The following is a 17,850-nucleotide window of genomic DNA, read 5'->3' on the forward strand; positions in this document are numbered from 1 at the left end:
CATGATGGTCGAGAATGGCATGGACGAGGTCGGCGGCGGCCATTCCGAGCTCGGGCACACCGCGGCGGCCGACGTCCATGGTGGAGGAGGGCGGCAGCGGCAGCGCCCACGCCCGACCCAGCTGCAAGGCATCGATTCCTAGGTAAACGACACCAATTCCCATGAATGGCTGCTCCTCATCCATTCATGAGAGAGAGAGAGAGAGAGAGAGAGAGAAGAGGGAAGGAAGGAATCGGCTGTTGGCTTATCCTTTCGTGAGATAGGAGGGAGAGATCGAAGAGGAAAAGAAGGAACCGCTCGCTATCCCTAGTATTGAGTGGGCCCCACACATGACACGGGTCGCACGGACGAGACGACGGATGCTCACGTGCGATTCGTCGGCTGAAGCCAAGCCCTTGCCAAAGAGAAATGAGAAGATAAAAAAATAAAAATGAAAACCCGAAACAAACTCAACCTAAAAGAACAGAAATGAAAGTGAAAAAAAAAACGACCGAAAGTTTCTGAAAGCTTCTCAAAACCGGTGAAAAAAATGCTACTTGGGCGCCGACGATGAAACAAGCGACGGGGTACGGTGTCGGATGTCTACCAAATGCACTCTATTTGGATTTTCTCGAAACAAAATGCACTCTATTTGGCGCTCCAAATAGGATTTCACCTTGGGCAGGTGCAGATCAAAGCAAAGCCTAACGAGGAGCTCCACTGGAATGTTCGGCAAGATGTGTTTGATGGGATGGACTTTTGTTAAAAGAAAAAAGAGGTTGCGTTGTTTAGCAGCACTAATGCTAACCCAAATTACAGATCTTTACTAAAATGGACCATGGAGGTACAGGAAACTCCAACGTGTTCTAAAAAAAAGGGAACTCCAACGTGGATCACCAAATCAACCATAAATGTTCAAATCGGACGGTTCAAAACATTTTTAGCCATCCAATACGGTCACCTGATTTGTCCGAATTGAACGTCCGAAATCCCACAAACTAACCCCAGACTAGAAGAGGTTTGGGAAGTCTGGACGTCGGACTCTGACAACCGGTGAGGGCGGAGCTCCTAAACAAAAGCACACTGCCAGGCGGGTGTCGCCCGGGCAATCGCAACCCTGGCCCTCCCAGCTGAAGGCGTCCTACTACCAATACGCAACCCAGCACCTCGGTCCGCCTAACATGTAGCAGTCGTCCCAGCAGTATGCGTCCTCCTTCACCTCAAACCCTAATAAAACTCAAAAAACACATAAAACGAAGGCCTCCAGCCGGCAAGGGCCGGGATCCATCGCGCCTCATCGCCCTAAGACCATATGAGACGAGGTAGACCGGCGGCGGCGCGGGAGACAGAGAAATCCTAGCGCTTGGGTGCCCTTGCGTACGAACGCGGAGGGAGTACTTAACTTGGCAATCACACTATAGCTAAACCTCTGATGTCTCCGGCCTTGCACTCTGCTTTGCAAGAACCACTGGAGTTTTGGATGAAATGGATATTTCCTTATATCCTATGGTTCTGTCATAATAACATAGTATACAGGAAGGGGAAAAACATTTTATTCAGCACTACTGCTACCCCAAATTACAAAATTTATTAGAAAATGGAATTGAGAAAATCTTTTTATAGCTTGACTACATGCTCGCTCATCTGTATAGGGCAAAACTACGTTCTGCAGCGGCAACTTGACAGGTGCAAATCATCAAAGCAAACTCAGGAGCACCATTGGAGTATTGGAAGAAATGAATGTTTGCTATTGTATCCTATGATTTCTGTCATAATAACATAGTACATCCATAGGAAGGAGGGTAAACCATTTTATTCTGCTACCTCAAATTACAAAAAAATTATTGGAAAAGGGGGGGCGGCGGAAAACTTTGTACAGTTTGACAACATGCTCGTTCATCTGAATATAGGGCAAAACTCTGCTACCAAGCGCCTAATAAGAGCAAAGTAAGCAATACCATCTTCCAACACATTGCACTGCTTGCAGGTCTCAGGGAGCGCAGCAACCTCAGCTGACCGAAGTGCAGATTGACTGCTGAGAGTAGAGACCGTTTATGGGGTTCACGAAGTGCTGCTTGCTTTTCCTACGCTTTGAGACTACTGTAAACCCCTCTGTATCCTTCTCGCTCTTGGGCACCTCGGCGGCCTTCGGTTGTTTGTCGAACTCTTTCGGACTTGAGGCGGTCTTGGTTACGTTGCTGCTCTGTTCGTTACTAGCTTCATCTGACCCGCTTGGTTTTCTGTCCGGTTGGGGTCGAGTCGAACCTAAGCTGTCATGGACTGACTTGACAATGAAGCTGAGCAGAATCTGCCTTGCAAGTTCTGCTTTGTATGAATCTCTCGTCGCGTCTTTCGCTCGTTCCTTCACTTTACCTGGAGTTGTCTTCTCCACTTGACCTGCCTTGTCTGCCTCACGAACATCAACTTTCACTTCATCTGAGGCATGTGATGCCAACTGCTGATCTGCTGGATCAGTCACAGAATTAGCTTGTTCCCCTGCAGCCAAATCAGTTTGTTGCACAGTTTTTCCAGGCACAAACTCAGCAGCATGGGGGTTCATGGTTGGGGGGGAGGTGCTGCCCCTCAGAATAGTGCTCTGGCTCTGTGTATAACCCTGTTTCCTTTGGAAAGAATGCCCAGTACGATAGTACAAGGTGGACCGAGGACCACGGGGTACTCTAGTATCGACAGCATGAGGGAGAACCTCCATTGCTTGACTTGGAATCGGCTGAAGCACAACGCTAGCATCATATATTGCCACTGTGCTGTAAGGATGGGACACTGATAAGAGCGATCCAGGTTTGAATGGAGGTGCTGAAGCTGAAAGTTTGCTTCCACTTGTTTTCTTGCCCGGAGATGAGCTTCCGTCACTATTGCTGTCAGAAGCTTTCTCTGGCTCTGGGGGACTGCTTCCCTCTGGCTGACTTGAGACAATCTCTTTGCTGCTCTCATCACTTGACTTCTCCTTCTCTTCATCTATAAGCTTTCTATCTCCTTCCTCGGATGAAGGTGCTACATCAGTATCTTGCTCGTTATCCTTCTCCTTTGTTTCCTTCTGTTCCAAAATTGGTTTCCACACTGTGCCAGGCGGTGATACTGCCACATCTTTGTATGATACCAACTTTGAAGCTATGCTAGTTGGCCTCTTGATTCCTGTGGGCTTTACCTTCCATTCCGATTTAGACGTACCCTTAGAAGTCTTCTCTTCGGTAATGACGGGATCCCCGTTCAATTTGTCACTTCTGATAAAGTTGCCAAACGATAGTTGGCTAGGGGAGTTTACAGCTTCCTCTTTATGCTCTTTTGCTTGTGGTTGTACACCACTCCTATGAGCAGAAGCAGTGCGACCATCTTCTGTACGATCAACCACTAATTTGGTGAGAGATGACCTTCTGCGGATGCTTTTCTTCCGCACATTTGCAGATCTCCCTTTCAATGTAGCTGCTTGCCAACCTTCATCAGAATACTCTTCAGGTGACAAAGTATCTACCTGCTTCAGCTCATCATGGACAGCATAAGTTTCTTCTGCTACTACTGCTACTACACGAGGGCTTGCTTCCAGTTTTGCTTCTTGAAAATCCTTTTTATCTGCTTCAAGAAGAGATCCTGAGTCATGCTGAAAGTTCTCCTTCTCTTCAACTGGTTCACCTTGGTGTGCTCTGGTATTATTCTGCATTTAATATTACAAATGGTGCAAAAAAGGAAAAGTAAGAGGCAATATGAGCAACATGGAAATTTCATATAATGATTTAGGCAGTAGCAGAAGAACCTTTAAGCAACCATTCACAAGGAAGAGAGCAACTCATGAATCTTTTTATTCTACAATAAAGAATAAAATGTGTGTACATATGCAGAGAATCTCTATTTAAGAACAAAATGGACTTATACTTGGTTCGTAAGTTCATGGGTGGACCTCGAATATTTTCAAGTAGATGGCACTAATCAATCAGGAAGCTTAGCCAAATATATGTCAGTATATCTCCACAGGATTTTTTTGCCAAAATAAAATGGGTATATCCCGATTAGATTTTGTGTTCCTGCGGTGATTTCTGGTTAGTACCCAACTTACCAAGATCAGCTGGTACCATTGTAGTGTCTATTATGGCAGTTGTAAGTCGTAACTTTAGACCTATACTAACTTCATAAGCTGCCTAGGGATCACTGACTAGCACATGTTCATTGGTCCATACATAACACCCCTACAAAAATTATTGTACCGGCCCTGTTCTGAACTTTCCACTGCGCGCCAATTTCTTATCTCAGAATTCTTCAACAGATATAATCTTGAAAAATAATCATATCTCTGCTAACTCATTTTAACAATGATAATCTTGAAAATTATACATATACTATAATCACCTTTGCACGCCTGCACTTCTTTTGCATATCCCTCTCTTTTCTTTCCTGATCCGGGCTTATGTAGTCAAGTAGATCTGATACACTGGAAAGATAAATGTTTCAATCTAGATTGAGACAGTTTACAATTGATAATACACAATTTATTCATACCTAAGATGCCCTTTACTTGCAATAGAAGAATCAGGTTTTGGGATTCCTCTGCGAGCGGCCTCTTGTTGTTCTAATGCTTTTGAATCGAAATACTCTAGCCAAGCAGCAGCATCCTGCAGCAGGAAAGTAACGTTTAACAATCCAAGAGAACATTAAAATATTTGGTCTTCAGCTTCATATGTTCACAGAAAAAGAACCTGAGTTCGAAGGTCATCGTCTCCTAGTTTCTCCTGAAGTATCTGTAAGGTGGTTTGTTCATGTTGCACGCTTAGGGAGTACGCATCCATCATGGAGAGGGCTATGGCTATGGCATGGTAGCTTGCAGCAGTCTGATTGGTAAAAAAAAAGTGATACTAATTTAGTAACCGGATTTTGTGCATGTTGTGTACATCACATGAATTCAAATGTGCATGCATACCAAACAAATTGGTGTATTTCTCCAATATATAAAGGGGCATATTTTGCTAGATGCATTTCAACGAGACATGACAGCACAGAGCTACAGCAATACAAATCTTTTTCTGAACCAAAGAACAGCATGGTGATATTGGCTCTATGTAAAAAAAATGTCGTTTCAAAACCTGGAAGACGTTGAAGAGTTTTGTTGAGAAAAACATGAAAAGTTAGGCACGCCTTTGATGGAGAGCAGTAGGGAATATCCAGAAACTTGAGAAGCTACATCACAAGTTGGATTTTGCATGCATTGTTGTAGCCTAATATGACATGTCTAAATACCATAGGTGTCTATGCACATTATGCTGTAAGACAAGCATTTTAGTGCAATAATGCCATTTCTAAGGAAATATTGGTGCAAGAGCACTTCTGGAAACGTTGTTTGGGTTAGAGAAATTTAACTATATCAAGAAATTGATCCCGTACTGATTGTAAGTGGTGTCTTAAATACCCATTGTTATAAGATAAGCATTCCGACTCCAGTACTGCTATTTAATCCTAGACAAATATTACTGCGGGAGAAAGCTCAAATAACATATTTTATACTAAACAGATGTAAGTACAGAGCTGATCTCTACAAGTGTTGTATCCTAGAGTACGTCGACCAATTCGAAGGAAAAAAATCGTCGTTTACTTGTGTCAGCCTTAGGTGGACTAATGAAAACATGGTAAGAAAAAGTACAAAAAAAATACCTGTATGTGATCAGCTCCAAGCAATCTCTTGTTGCATTTTAGCGCTTCATGCAAATACCTTAGAGCAACATGAACATTTCCCATACCTTCTTCCATCATAGCCACATTTATGTAGGTGGCAGCTGAATTTGGATGTGAAAGCCCACAAGAAAATTGAAGTAGATAAAGTGCACGGTTGACATACCTTCAAGAGGAAAATATACCATTAGGAATACAAGTCAACAAAAATAGAGAATAGAAATGAAAACAGGTGGATGATATGCGAAAGATGATTGTTATCCAACAAACAGGTGCCCATAGTCACTTCATGAGTAAACACACCTCCAGTCACAGGCTATTTGACAAAACAGCACACACACTGGCTAGTACAGCAGAACAAAAGCTGCAATGGCCACATCCTACTTGCAACATATATGCTGCTTAACCATTTTATGGGGAGAAATATATCAGTACAATAACATTGTGGATTGCAGTAGACTACCTAAGAGCCAGAGTCATAATTGTAATTTTCATGTTTCCACAAGCGAACGCCTATAACAACACTTACTTTAGAGCCATCTCAATGTGTTGGAGACGGTAGTAGAAAACTGACAAATCACCATAGCTCTTCATAGTTTCCGGATGGTCAAGACCAAGTTCCCTTTCATTGATATCAAGTGCCTTCTGTTGATATATAGTTGCCTACAACAAAAGAACAAATAGTAGTAAAGAAGTGCAACTTCCAATATTTTCACAAAGTGCTATCCGACATGTCTCTATTTGCTTGCAGAGTCCTATCAATGACAAACTATGCAGCTCGTTTTTGAGCAAAACAGGTTTGCGCAAAGTAGAGCATACAACAGACAGATTACAAGCAACCTAAACCAAGTTCATTTAGGTACCTGGTTAAAATCTCCAGTATGGTAAAGAACTACAGCAAGAAGACTGTATGCATTAGCAGTCAGCCGATGGTATGGACCACAAACAGCTATAACTTTGGACAAGGCCTTCAAAAGAGAAGAGTATATTAGTACATAAAGATGACAAGCCAATGACTTCACTAAAGGTAAAACATATGCAGGAAGAATTGTAGCACAGCAGTTAGATGATGTGCAGAGAAGACGTGAAAAAAGGTTGACCACTGCATACCTTTGCTCCATAGTTAACAGCATCATCAAGCTTTCCTTTATCCAAAGCCATCTTTGATGATTCTAGTAAGTTTCGACTATCAATAGATGAGTAGACGACATGCTGGAAGAGAAGACAATGCAAAAGCAAACTTAATCAACAATACACCCAATCGACGAGACATAAATAGTTCAGAACTTTTAGTAATATGCTACCTTGCATATAGGAACTATGTTGACAATGTCGGATTTGTCAAACGGGTTTGGGCTATTCATATCATAATCTCTTGCGACTAACTCAAGGCCAACCTGATCAACAGATATATTAGTATGCTGTTCAGGAAACGAAAAGCTATGAATGTTTGCAAATCTCACTTTACAGTATGTACCTTGCTGCAAAGGCCTCTCAGAATGATGGGCTTCCGCAAGTGCGCAAATTCATCTTTCAGTGTCCAGCAGTATCTTTTAGAAAGGAAGCTCTCTACCCATTTCAGCCGCAAGTTATGCTCATTAGCATCTGTATCAAGGTCATTTTCTAATCTTGGAGATCCCAGTAAAATGTTCAAAGTCTCGGCTATAACCGCAGACATATTTTGCATGTCATCAACAGCTGCAATAACAGCTCGAATGACGTGCTTAAAGGCTCGAATGACCATTTCATGGATGCATATTGACTGGATGTGTGGGAGCTTCTCTGCTAGCTCTACCTGATATTTTGAAGAAAAAGAACATGAGTTTATCCTGCTAGCATAGAAGCAAAAGCAATTAAGACTAGTATTTACACCCACCACACGGCCTAATGAGCACATATTTAGTCCCCTTGTATGCATGAAATCAGTCATCGTTCTTCCATCCACTGGAGAAAGTTCAAGGGAAGCAAAATCAGCCACCTGCAGAAATCAGTCCCAGCGAAAAATAATTATTCAGTTTGGGAATCAAATAGTATGTAAGAAAGTGTCAAGACAGCAATATCTTAAATATGGACTCTCAGTCTCTCAGAACTGTGGATTTTAGCTAAGGTTTTCCAAATACATAAGACTAGGAGTAGAGAACGCTTACCAGCTTTGGGAGTGCAGTATCATCATAGAACTTATGGGCCATCTTTGTGAGCTCTTCAAGGGACTAGATTAAGAAAAATGAAGTTAGGTAATAGTGCATCAGAGTTTCACCAACATATTCATATATAGAACCGATCGTGCTCTGTCAATCCAGATCAAATAGCATCGGTCATAAATTTAATTCTTTTAAGACAGACCATGTCAACTGATGGCACTTGGAAATTCTAAAACAAGTGTGGAATCGTATAGTTAAATCACCTTTTGATGAAGGCCAGCTTCCAAACTCTTCAAGCGGCAGAAAGCATCCTCTGTAATCAGGTTCCTTATTTCGGTAAATGCTACATTTTCAGACTTCTCCGTACCATTTGTCAGCAGGCAGTTGCTATCAGATTCTTCCTTAACAATCTTAGCATCTTCAATAGTGCTTTCTTTCTTATTAATTTTTCTTAATTGTTCAAAGTGCTTGCCGAGACCTTTGACAGACGAATCTTTTTCAGATTTTTTTGCATTCTTCTCACTGTCCTCAGAAACGGAAGCATCTTTTTTCTGGAAGTGCTGGAGCCAGGAGGACCCAAGTTCCCACCTGATACGTCTAGGATTTTTGTTCGGGGTGTTCTCCAGCTTCCTCAAGCTGGTTTCAAGTACTGTACATGCTAGTTTCCTCGCATAATTATCAACATGTGGTTTAGATGCAAGGTGCTGGTTACTGGCAGCGATTTCTGGGTTAATAATTTTCGGCAGTGGTATTCTTAGACTGAAAAAAGAACACACAGAGAGAACAAGGTTTGTTAAACAACATTGAGTGTGGAATGTGGAAAATTCCTCTAGTGATGAGCAAGTATGTGAATAAAATCTTGAAGCTATCAACCTATCACTAAGCAAGCATGTAAGTAAAAAAAAAATCAAACCTGTGAGGATTCAAGGCATTAGAACCTCCATCAGGATGATCATCCACATCGATGTTAGGTATTTCATCAAGATGATCAGAGATATCACTGGTTTGTTTGCCATCGCTGCTGTTCTTTGTGCGTCCCGAAACCTTCACTGTTGCCGTATATCCGCAATGCTTAACAATCACCACACCTAGCGTGGAAGAGTCCTGCATGGAAATCGTGTTGACAGAACTTAGCAGTCAATATTAGAGCACACAGTTTAAGTGTGTAAATCAGAAAGGTAGCAAGCAATCACCTTAGCAACGACACTCTCATCAGAAGTTAAGCCTTTCAGAAGATTTCTTTGTGATATATCCATAGCATCCGTCTGGTAGATGGCAACTCCGTCAACTTTGTCCTCCAACTTCAAACTAGCATCAGCCTCATCCTTCTTTACAGTTATATGCAAGTCCCCAACACGTTCCTCAAGTACTAACGAACCATCCGGACCAGTTTGTGGACTAGTATCAACCAGCCGCCGTATTGTCGACGTAGCTCTGAAAATCGCTGTATCTACAAACAAGTTGTGTAAAAGGAAAGCCTTCCGGTCTCTGATCACCCTCTCTTCCTCGGTCTTGGATGGCATTCTTGCCAAAATAGAAAATTCTCTTGCCCACCGTCTCCGGTCATGTTTTCCGTCTCGTCCGCAGCCACCTCCATTGCCACCCCAGTTCTCATCCTCAGCCGGCAAAGCTGGGCTCTTTGTAGCAGAGTCCACATATATCGGAGGAACAAGCCATGTGTTTGCACGAAAGCCGAACGGTAGATTCCCAAACTAAGGATGAAAGAGACGTGTCAGCATCAAAAGTTCAATAGATATAGCATTGGTTCGATCTTCAGTATAACCAGGCAAAATGAAAGTATTTACGACAATCACCTTGTTGTGATCCACAAAAGCTTTCGTCAGTGCCTCGTATGCCTGTATGAAATGAATCATGGATACCACTGTCAGATGATAGGACAACTTCCGAAAAATGTGGGGTACCGAAGTGTACTCGGCAAAGTTACAGATGATAATAGAAACGAAGCAGGCAATGCATTGGTAATAATCGTGTAGAATTGGGGTTACTAACATTGGCAAATCCACTGCTGAGCTGCTGTAGCAGGTCCACCAAGGACCGGCTTACGGTGTGCGGCTTCCCCACCAGGTAGAATCCCTTGACCGAAGCAACTATGTGCAGAAGCTTCCCGTTGCAAACCTTCACCTGGGTACACATGAAAATGCTTTCAGTTAGGTGCATGGTCACAATGGAGTTGCCCATGGCGAAATCGGAACAAATTACAGATACAGTGTCAACCAAACGAACTCCAGTGCTTTGAGCGAGGTCGGGAGAGAGATCACACACCTCGATTTCGAAGTAATCGCCGTCCTGAGCAGCGCCGTTCCTCTCCTTCCTCCTGATAACTGCACACCCGAAGTCAGTCAACCCCCACCCACACAAGCAGGCTCCATCAGAGAATCAACGACCAAGGAAAAATGCGGCTTACAGTGGAGGGGCGGGGTGAGGTGGGCGAAGGAGAAGAAGTCGTAGAACTCGCCGATCTTGGGCGGCGGGCCGATGGCCACCATGTCGTGCGCCTCCGATATCGCGGGCGCCTCGCCGGCGCCGACGCCATTGGCCCCGGGGGAGGAGGCGGGTGGGGGAGACGGGGGCGTGGCGGGGCGCTGCGCGTGCTTGGACGAGGACTTGTGCTGCTTGGCCTTGGCGAAGGCGGTGGTGCAGGCGGCGATGTCCAGCAGCCGGCGGACGTGCGCCACCGCGGCCTCCTCCGTCGCGTACTCCTCTGCACACAAGAAGGAAAGCCGTTGCTGGGCTCGGTCAGTACCAAAGGCCTAGTAACAGTTACGCTTGGGCTGGGCCGGGTTAGTTAATTCAAGCCCAACACTGGCTAAGCAATGTTTTTTTCCTGAGATGTTTCTGGGGGAAAATCTGCAAGGAGATGTTTCTTTTGCAGGAAAATCTGCAAGGAGATGTTTCTTTTGCAGGAAAATCTGCAAGGAGATATTGCAAGCTAGTGTGTTCTCATCAATTTTGATTAGCTGACACTGAACACCTAAGATTAATAAGATGCCCGACGTAGTAAACTTGGTGAGTCATTGCAAGCTAGTGCGTGCTCATCACAAGATTAAACTTAAATTAGTGGCCACTGGACCTAACAGTCCAACACACCGACCGCTGATCCCAAGAGCCGCCCAGCTTTGTCCTGGCCTGTGCGCACCAACGCCGGGCAACAACAACCAGATACTACTACTTCCTTTGTTTTTCAACAATCAAAGAGAAAACGCACAGCTAGATACGTACTTGCTGGATAGGTTAGGGAGGACAAAGGAGCTGCACAAGGCTGCATTTTCCACCCCAGATAGTATATTCTACTATGATATGATATGATATGATGATGATGCTAGCGTCAGATAAGATATAGCAAGCACTGTGCGTGATTAGTCTGCTGCTGCTGCTGCTGCTGCTTAAGAGAAGAAGAAGGTGAACTTGGCATCAGGCGGAAAATATGCCCTCGCCAGTGCGTCCAAACGCCACCTCCCTCCCAAACTAATCGGCACTTGACGGCAGCACAGCACCTCATGGACATGGAGTACTGCCGGTCGCTCTCGCTGATGGGGAAAAGGAGGCGACCTTAACCAAGGCGTTTTTGACCAACCAATCAGCACACTAAACAGGCGTTAATTACTATGTTGGTCAGACCACTTAACAACAACCGCGCGCCGTCCAACCACTGGACCGTACTGCACTACGTACGTGAACTCGATCGGCATCGAGTGCACTCCCGAGGCTGTCAGAGGTTGCTCTCTCTCCGTGCGCCGTGACGCCATGGGGGCGGCCGGAAAGGGACGCCGGTGAAGAAAAAGCTAGCACGACTGGTTGGTGTGGTGGAAAAAGCTCTCCGCCGTAGCCGCCCCGGCCACAGCTCGAGAGGGCAGCGATGTCATCATGTCAATCACCTCCCCGGGTTGCCGAGAGAGGCATGCAGACGAGACGACACGCGCGGCGCCGGCAATGCACCGGTCGACCTTTTTCCAGTGGAATGTGAGGTAAGATTTGATCTACCGGCGAGCCAAACCCTACACGATCCACCAAAATCACTCGTGCTTTCTGTTCCTGCTCACACGCATGTGCGGCAAAAGACACATGTCCGTGGGTTGATCGCCGACGGACCGTGGCTCTACGGCAGACACACCACATGCGGTACATACGAACCTCTAGACGCTAGCTACGTCCATGGCAGAAAGCAACAACAGTGCCTACGCGCGTTTGTCCACTTGCACCGTTGCACTCTTCTTCTGCACAAGCATTAACGTATGTGCTAGCTCCTGTTGTAGTAACGCCCGCCAGCCAGCTACGTACGTGCGTGCGTGCAAGCCCCCGTGTTAGTTTGGGCTAGAAGCCGGGTCGAGCGCGAGTCCATGTGACGCCTTTCGACAGCGCCAGAACAAAAGAACCGTAAAGGAACAAGAAACAAACAGCAGCGTGCGTTCAGTTCACCACTACTGGTGGTGTCTGTTTCTGACGAAGATCAAAACAGAGTGCAGCAGGTAGTAGATTGTTTGTTCCGGCGGCCACCTACCTTCCACGATGGTGAGCGCGCACGGCTTCAGCGCCACGATCTCCACGCCCTCCTCCAGCCGCTGCCCACGCACCTGCAAAAACACAAATGCGCCACCGTTAGCGAATGCTACCATACAAATCAAGCCAACATTGCGTCCCGAAAGTCGGTAGGTAAGTAAATGATGGTATAACTGAAGAAGCTGCGGCTGATTAATTTGCTTAGCAGTGCAGCTTGCTGCCAACAATGCTGGAGCAGCGCCTAGAGCTAGCTAGTACAGCCTGCAAACGAGTGCATTTTGGCCGTCCAGAGCTAACAGCAGAAGGGAAAGGAAGGAGACAAGTGAAGCGAAGGAAGCATTACCACATGGGAGAGTGAATAGTTTGTGAGGTGGCACGTCTCCACGTTGGACGCCAGCAGCTTCCGCACGTCCAGCACGCGATCCGTCGATATCCCCTGCACACGCACAATCAGCCACACGAATCACACGCGCGCCAACTTCTCGAGTTATTATTGACTGTTCTTCTGTTGCTGGATACGCATTGTGAGGCGTGTGTAAACAATGCTAGTATATTTTCTTATAAGTAAAAAAGTGTAAACTACAAAACAATACTGGGAGGGAGGGAGCATCTCGGCATGGAGATTGCTGCAGAGAAATTTGTAAGCATCGGTGTGCTCGGAATCAGGGACATGTCAGCCAAAATCAGCTGGAAAATATTCAGCTCCCGTCTGTCCTGTTCATTGTCCTTTCTGTGTGGGAGAAGGCGGCTGGCAGTGGGAGAAGAAGCCATGGCAATACATACATACCTTGAGTGTCACCTGGGACTCGTAGGGGGTGGTGACCGCGACGTCCACCACGCTCGGCACCACTGCAAAACACACGAGGAGACGGAGAATTTCAGACATCATCACCAACAGCAACAGCAACAACAAGAATGCTTGGAATTAAGGCGGTCAGAGGAGCCTTCACGGCCGGCCGGCCGCGCGAGCGCAATTCACTGCGCGCTCGCGAACCGCATGACCCAACTGACGTCGCCCCCACGGCGCGCGGTTGCACCAAGAAACGGAACCGGCGTCGTAATTCGAAGCTAAAAAAGAGGGACGGGCATCGGGCGCGGCGAAAACTAATCATGAGCAAGAAAAGGGGCCGGGCAGGGCAGGGCGGCGTATCCTTCAATTCAGCCGGCGCAAAGCGTCGTGGCCAGGAATCGAAGCAAGCGATTTGGAAAAGCGAAAGATCGGAGATGGATGGAGCAAAGAACAGACAGGATTACTGTTTTGCCCGTCTTTTTTACCTTTTGTACGAGCGCAAAATTGTAAAGCAGTGGAACAAATATGGGCATACGGCACCGTCAGAAACAGCAATTCAATGCCGCGGAGGACGACGAACTCGACGAGGAGCGGCAGACAACTATCGAGGACGACGCTGTGCGGCCATGGATTATTGCCGGGAGGTCTCATGGGTGCGTCCGTACCTTTCTCCTCCTTCTTCTTGCGGTCGCCCTTGCCGCCGCCGCCCCGGCCCTTGCCACGGCCGGCGTGCTTGGGGGCCATTGCCGCCCTCCCTCCCTCAGAGCGCCCCTCCTCTATCTACCCCGGCAGAGCACGCACGGTGACGAAGGAGGGGTTTAAGATAAGCCAAGGCCGAGGTGCAAGGGACGGACGAAGAAGAGACAGAGGAGGAGGAAGAAGAAGCAGAGGAGCTCGAGTGAAACGGGGACGAGGGGGGAGAGGATATAGGATGAGCGGCCTGGGTGGCCGGGCCGAGGCTCATCCCGTCATCCGATCGAGCCCGCGCGATCCTGGCCTCTCGATCGTCCGCCCGCGTGATGACCCCGCGCCCCATCCCGCCTGACCTGCGGGCCCACGCCTCCAGTCACATGCACGGGGGCCCCGCCGCGCAGCACGGCAGTACATGGCTTGACACATCGTGGCGACATGTGTGGCGCCTTGGCGTCGTCCGCTCGCTCAACGGCCCAGCCTAGCCTACAGGCCTCATGTGCGGCCGAAGGGAGTTGCACGCAACGGGGTGGGCCGCGCGCGAGTTGCACGGGAAGGGAAGGTGAAAGGAACGGGACAAGGTAACGTCTCGCCGGCGTCCGCGTCTGTACTGTGTTTCTCGGACAAAAAAATAGCGTCCCCCGGTGATCGGAACCACGGGCGTATACGGAACCGTGTGCACCCCCGGTGAGGTACGGGACAAGTGATGGGAGCTGTGGCGTGCGGGGGTGGCCTGGACGGTGGCTGGCACGGCCAGGCCAGATGGAGGGCACGGGCACGGTCTCTACAAGGTGGCCGGAGGTGTCCCATTGGGTGCCCGGCCGGTCCGAGGCAGTTCGTTTGCCAGGTTTCGTCCCTCTGTTCGGCGGCGCATGGGTGGTGCTTATGCCAAGTTGAGCATTATTGAATTCGCGCAATTCGTCCGTCACTGATGGTGCAACGATTTGGCAGCGGAACCCGGCTGAATGTTCCGGCGTTTAGTGGTGTAAATAAGTGAAATCATCATCATTTGGCCTGGAGAAAGCAGGGCGGTTTGCTCCTGCTCTTGTCCGCGCTCTGCCTGGAGAACGCCGACAGATGTTTCGGCCCTTGTGTGAACATGTGTGATGAGACTGCGGTGATAACCAAAGGCTAGTGGTGGTAGATGCCTAGCAATTCCACATCGGACACGAGTGCGGCATTGCTTGAAAGCAAATACTGTACCCTTGCTGAGAAGAACTACCTCGGTGAGATTGTAGAGTCGTGTTCTACTCCTGTCCACTAGAGTTTTTTTTTCTTTTTTTGCGGGTCCTGTCCACTAGAGTTCAAATGACAGAGTTCACATAGACGCACACACTCAGACGATACGTCCGATGAGAATCCCTGTCAAATTTAGCGGTGATTAGGAGACGCACTTTCATGGGCATGTGTACGTACGTCCGGTGTGCCTGCATCAGTGGTGATGTGTTTGTGTCATTACCGGAAGGGATGATGCGTATGCATTCATGTGTCGTCATCTTTGCAATTGCAAAGAAAAGAAAAAACGATGATCTCTTGGCTACTGACTGGTCACGAAATTTCGACCCAGACGAGCGCCTCAAAGAGGCCGCAAACATCCGGAATGACCGGTACCCCTCATATCTAGCCTAAATATAGGGCGAATATGGGGCGCGTCAGTCACGCCGGACGCGGCTCACGCCCCCACATATATTCATCCCTATCCGTTCGCCGGGCCAAACCCTAGCCACTTCACACTCCACTCCCCTCCACTCCCTCCGCCACCCAAGCTCACCTCCGGTCGTCTCCAGCATGGCCGGCAGCAGATCTGACTCCGACCAATCCGAATCCGTGACTGGGGTGTTATTCCGTGCGGGTTGGAGGAGGCAATGGCGGTCTGCATTGCACTCCGCCGCTCCCGGGAGGACAACGCCCTCACCCAAGAGCAGAATCGGACGGTCCGTGCCATGGTCGTACTGCCACTGAACGAGGAGGAGGAGGAGGACAACAACGGTGAGGATAGCTCCGGTGACGAGCAGTTCGGCTTGATCCCTACTGCGTATTTGATCGGTACTTTCGCGAGAAGGGCGGCAAGGGTGCCGGGAAGGGCAATGGCAGTCGTGGTCTCGTGGATGATCTCCACTCTAGCCAACCATGCTAAATTTTGGTAGTCTGATGGAATGTTAGTAGTGATGGAGTAGCCGGACAATGTGTGTAATGCATCGACGTAGTTGTATGAGTTTATATAGATTTGAGATATAATAATTGAGGTGTTCAGTTGTGAGAAGGTAAATTTAAGTCTTGACTAGTCAGCGTCCGCGAACATTTGAGGAGCAGATTTGCAACAAGTCCTCTAGAGAGAATTTTATGTGCTCAAAGTAACACTTCCAAATCGAGGAAACGTGGGGCGCGTGAGCCCGCAAAGATGCGTCAAGTTTGTTTACTCGACGGCAGCACCGCCGTCCCCAGGCCTCTGGACGATACACTTTGTGCACAGCGGTACGGCACTCCAGTCTCCAGGTGGAGCACACGCACAGAGACGACAACGATCGAGCAGAGTCCAGCGAAACCACACGGTTTAGGAATTTGGACTTGGGTTTGTGCGTGTAGATCGCCGGGTTAACGACACGGGCAAAGCAGCAAAGTGCGTACTCTCGTCCGTCCTGTCACTCACATTCGCTCATTCCCCTACGTGTAGAGTATGTTTTTGTCTCCTCTCCTGGGCATCGTTAACGCGTCGTGTCCACTACCAATCTACTAGCCCAGACCGATTCCTGATGACTGCTCAAATAATAATAACAAACTACTCCCCCCGTCCCATAATATAAGAGCGTTTTTTAACACTACACTAGTGTAAAAGACGCTCTTATATTATGAAACGAAGGGAGTAGTAATGTAATGTATGAAGGCCATAGTTGATGACCGAATGAAATGGAGTTTTCAAACACATGTCCTTGACCAATTTTCATGTGGCTGTGACCATTGGATCATGCTCATTGCTAATCGATTTTGGTCAAACCTCTCCAAATAGTCTTTATTGAAAAGGAAGATAGCCCTCGGCCTCTGCGTCAAATGATGCACATAGTCATCTTTATTATAAATTATTCAATAGAGTCTGATAAGTACAAATACATAGATCAACCCAAAACCGCTTTTCTGATGATCTATATACGTCTCTACACCTACTAGCTTGATGATGTGCCCTGACCGCACCAACGCACACCATCTTACCCGGTGGCCTACCAAAGCTGCCCCACAGCGAGCTGAGAACACCAACCTCTCTAGCATACCCTAAACGTGCACTGCATGCGCACACTACAGAATCTGCCATCGCTATCTTCCACCGTCCCAACTTTAGAAGAGGTCAACGCATTAACCTTCAGGCCCAACTGCCGTCGACGCCACCATGACGACAGACAACACCACCTCGTTTGCAGCATTCCTAATCGCCTTCTAGCAGCGTCCAATCAAGACAATTACGGGCGATTTAGTGATCCGTGTTGGAGTTACCCTTAGAACTTTGGGGTTGTGTGTGTAGATCGTCGGGTTAACGACATGGACAAAGCAGCAAAGTACTCTTGCCCGTCCTGACACTAGCACTCGTTCATGCATTCATTCTTTCTCCTAAGACTTATATTTAGGGACGGAGGGAGTATGTTTTCGTCTCCTCTCCTGGCATTGTTAATTATCACGCCGTGTCCGCTATCATAGCCCAAACTGATTGGCGATTTCTCATCAAAATTTTCTCCTACTGAAAACGCATTGCCGGAAATTCTAAAATAAATCCAGAAATAATGCGAGCATCAGGACTTAACCCTGATAGGTTGGGGTCTTGAGGATACCACTGTCTCTCTGGCCATCCAACCACATGTATTAATATGTCAAGGCGGAGGGAATCTATTGCTTAGGGTTGCAGAAGCCTGTTTATCTCTAGCGATGGAAGGAAGGAACGAGGATGGATGCTCCCGTCGGAGCTGGGCGGCCGTCTCCGGCGGTAGCGTCCAAAACCGCGGAGCGCATCTTCCCAAGGAGGCAACCCTGGGATGCTCGTGCGCTGATCCCTTCTGCCGCCTTGGCCGTAAT

At 47.5% G+C, this 17,850-nt stretch overlaps 1 protein-coding gene across 2 annotated transcripts; it reads right to left on the reverse strand.

Moving 5' to 3' along the window:
• Positions 1–1,706: 1,706 nt before the first annotated feature.
• LOC123054946 (protein TSS) lies at positions 1,707–14,035 on the reverse strand. Of its 2 annotated transcripts, none has more exons than XM_044478823.1 (23): positions 13,767–14,035; positions 13,099–13,160; positions 12,655–12,747; positions 12,313–12,385; positions 10,219–10,515; positions 10,077–10,135; positions 9,804–9,935; positions 9,608–9,649; positions 8,987–9,505; positions 8,707–8,897; positions 8,057–8,552; positions 7,800–7,862; positions 7,529–7,630; positions 7,130–7,447; positions 6,957–7,049; positions 6,763–6,864; positions 6,516–6,620; positions 6,182–6,315; positions 5,635–5,818; positions 4,686–4,817; positions 4,489–4,601; positions 4,339–4,420; positions 1,707–3,649 (listed from the first exon to the last, which is right to left on the reverse strand). In XM_044478823.1, the coding sequence occupies exons 1-23, from the start codon at positions 13,843–13,845 to the stop codon at positions 1,988–1,990; spliced, it is 5,133 nt and encodes a 1,710-aa protein (XP_044334758.1). In that variant the 5' UTR covers positions 13,846–14,035; the 3' UTR covers positions 1,707–1,987. The 2 variants fall into 2 exon arrangements, 1 of the variants encoding a protein (XP_044334758.1); XR_006426412.1 differs by having other exon boundaries at positions 3,567–3,649; positions 4,339–4,412.
• Between the last annotated feature and the right edge of the window lie 3,815 nt (positions 14,036–17,850).

This window comes from Triticum aestivum, chromosome 2D (genome assembly GCF_018294505.1).
Source record: "Triticum aestivum cultivar Chinese Spring chromosome 2D, IWGSC CS RefSeq v2.1, whole genome shotgun sequence".
NCBI lineage: Eukaryota > Viridiplantae > Streptophyta > Magnoliopsida > Poales > Poaceae > Triticum > Triticum aestivum.

What these genes read in the sequence shown, in the direction of transcription:
- LOC123054946 (XM_044478823.1), bottom strand. Translation starts at nt 13,845, where the DNA reads ATGGCCCCCAAGCACGCCGGCCGTGGCAAGGGCCGGGGCGGCGGCGGC. An exon ending in ACTATTCACTCTCCCATGTG is followed by an intron (nt 12,386 to 12,654) that starts GTAATGCTTCCT and finishes GTGTTTTTGCAG; the next exon opens with GTGCGTGGGCAGCGGCTGGA. An exon ending in GCAAGTAAAGGGCATCTTAG is followed by an intron (nt 4,421 to 4,488) that starts GTATGAATAAAT and finishes TTATCTTTCCAG; the next exon opens with TGTATCAGATCTACTTGACT.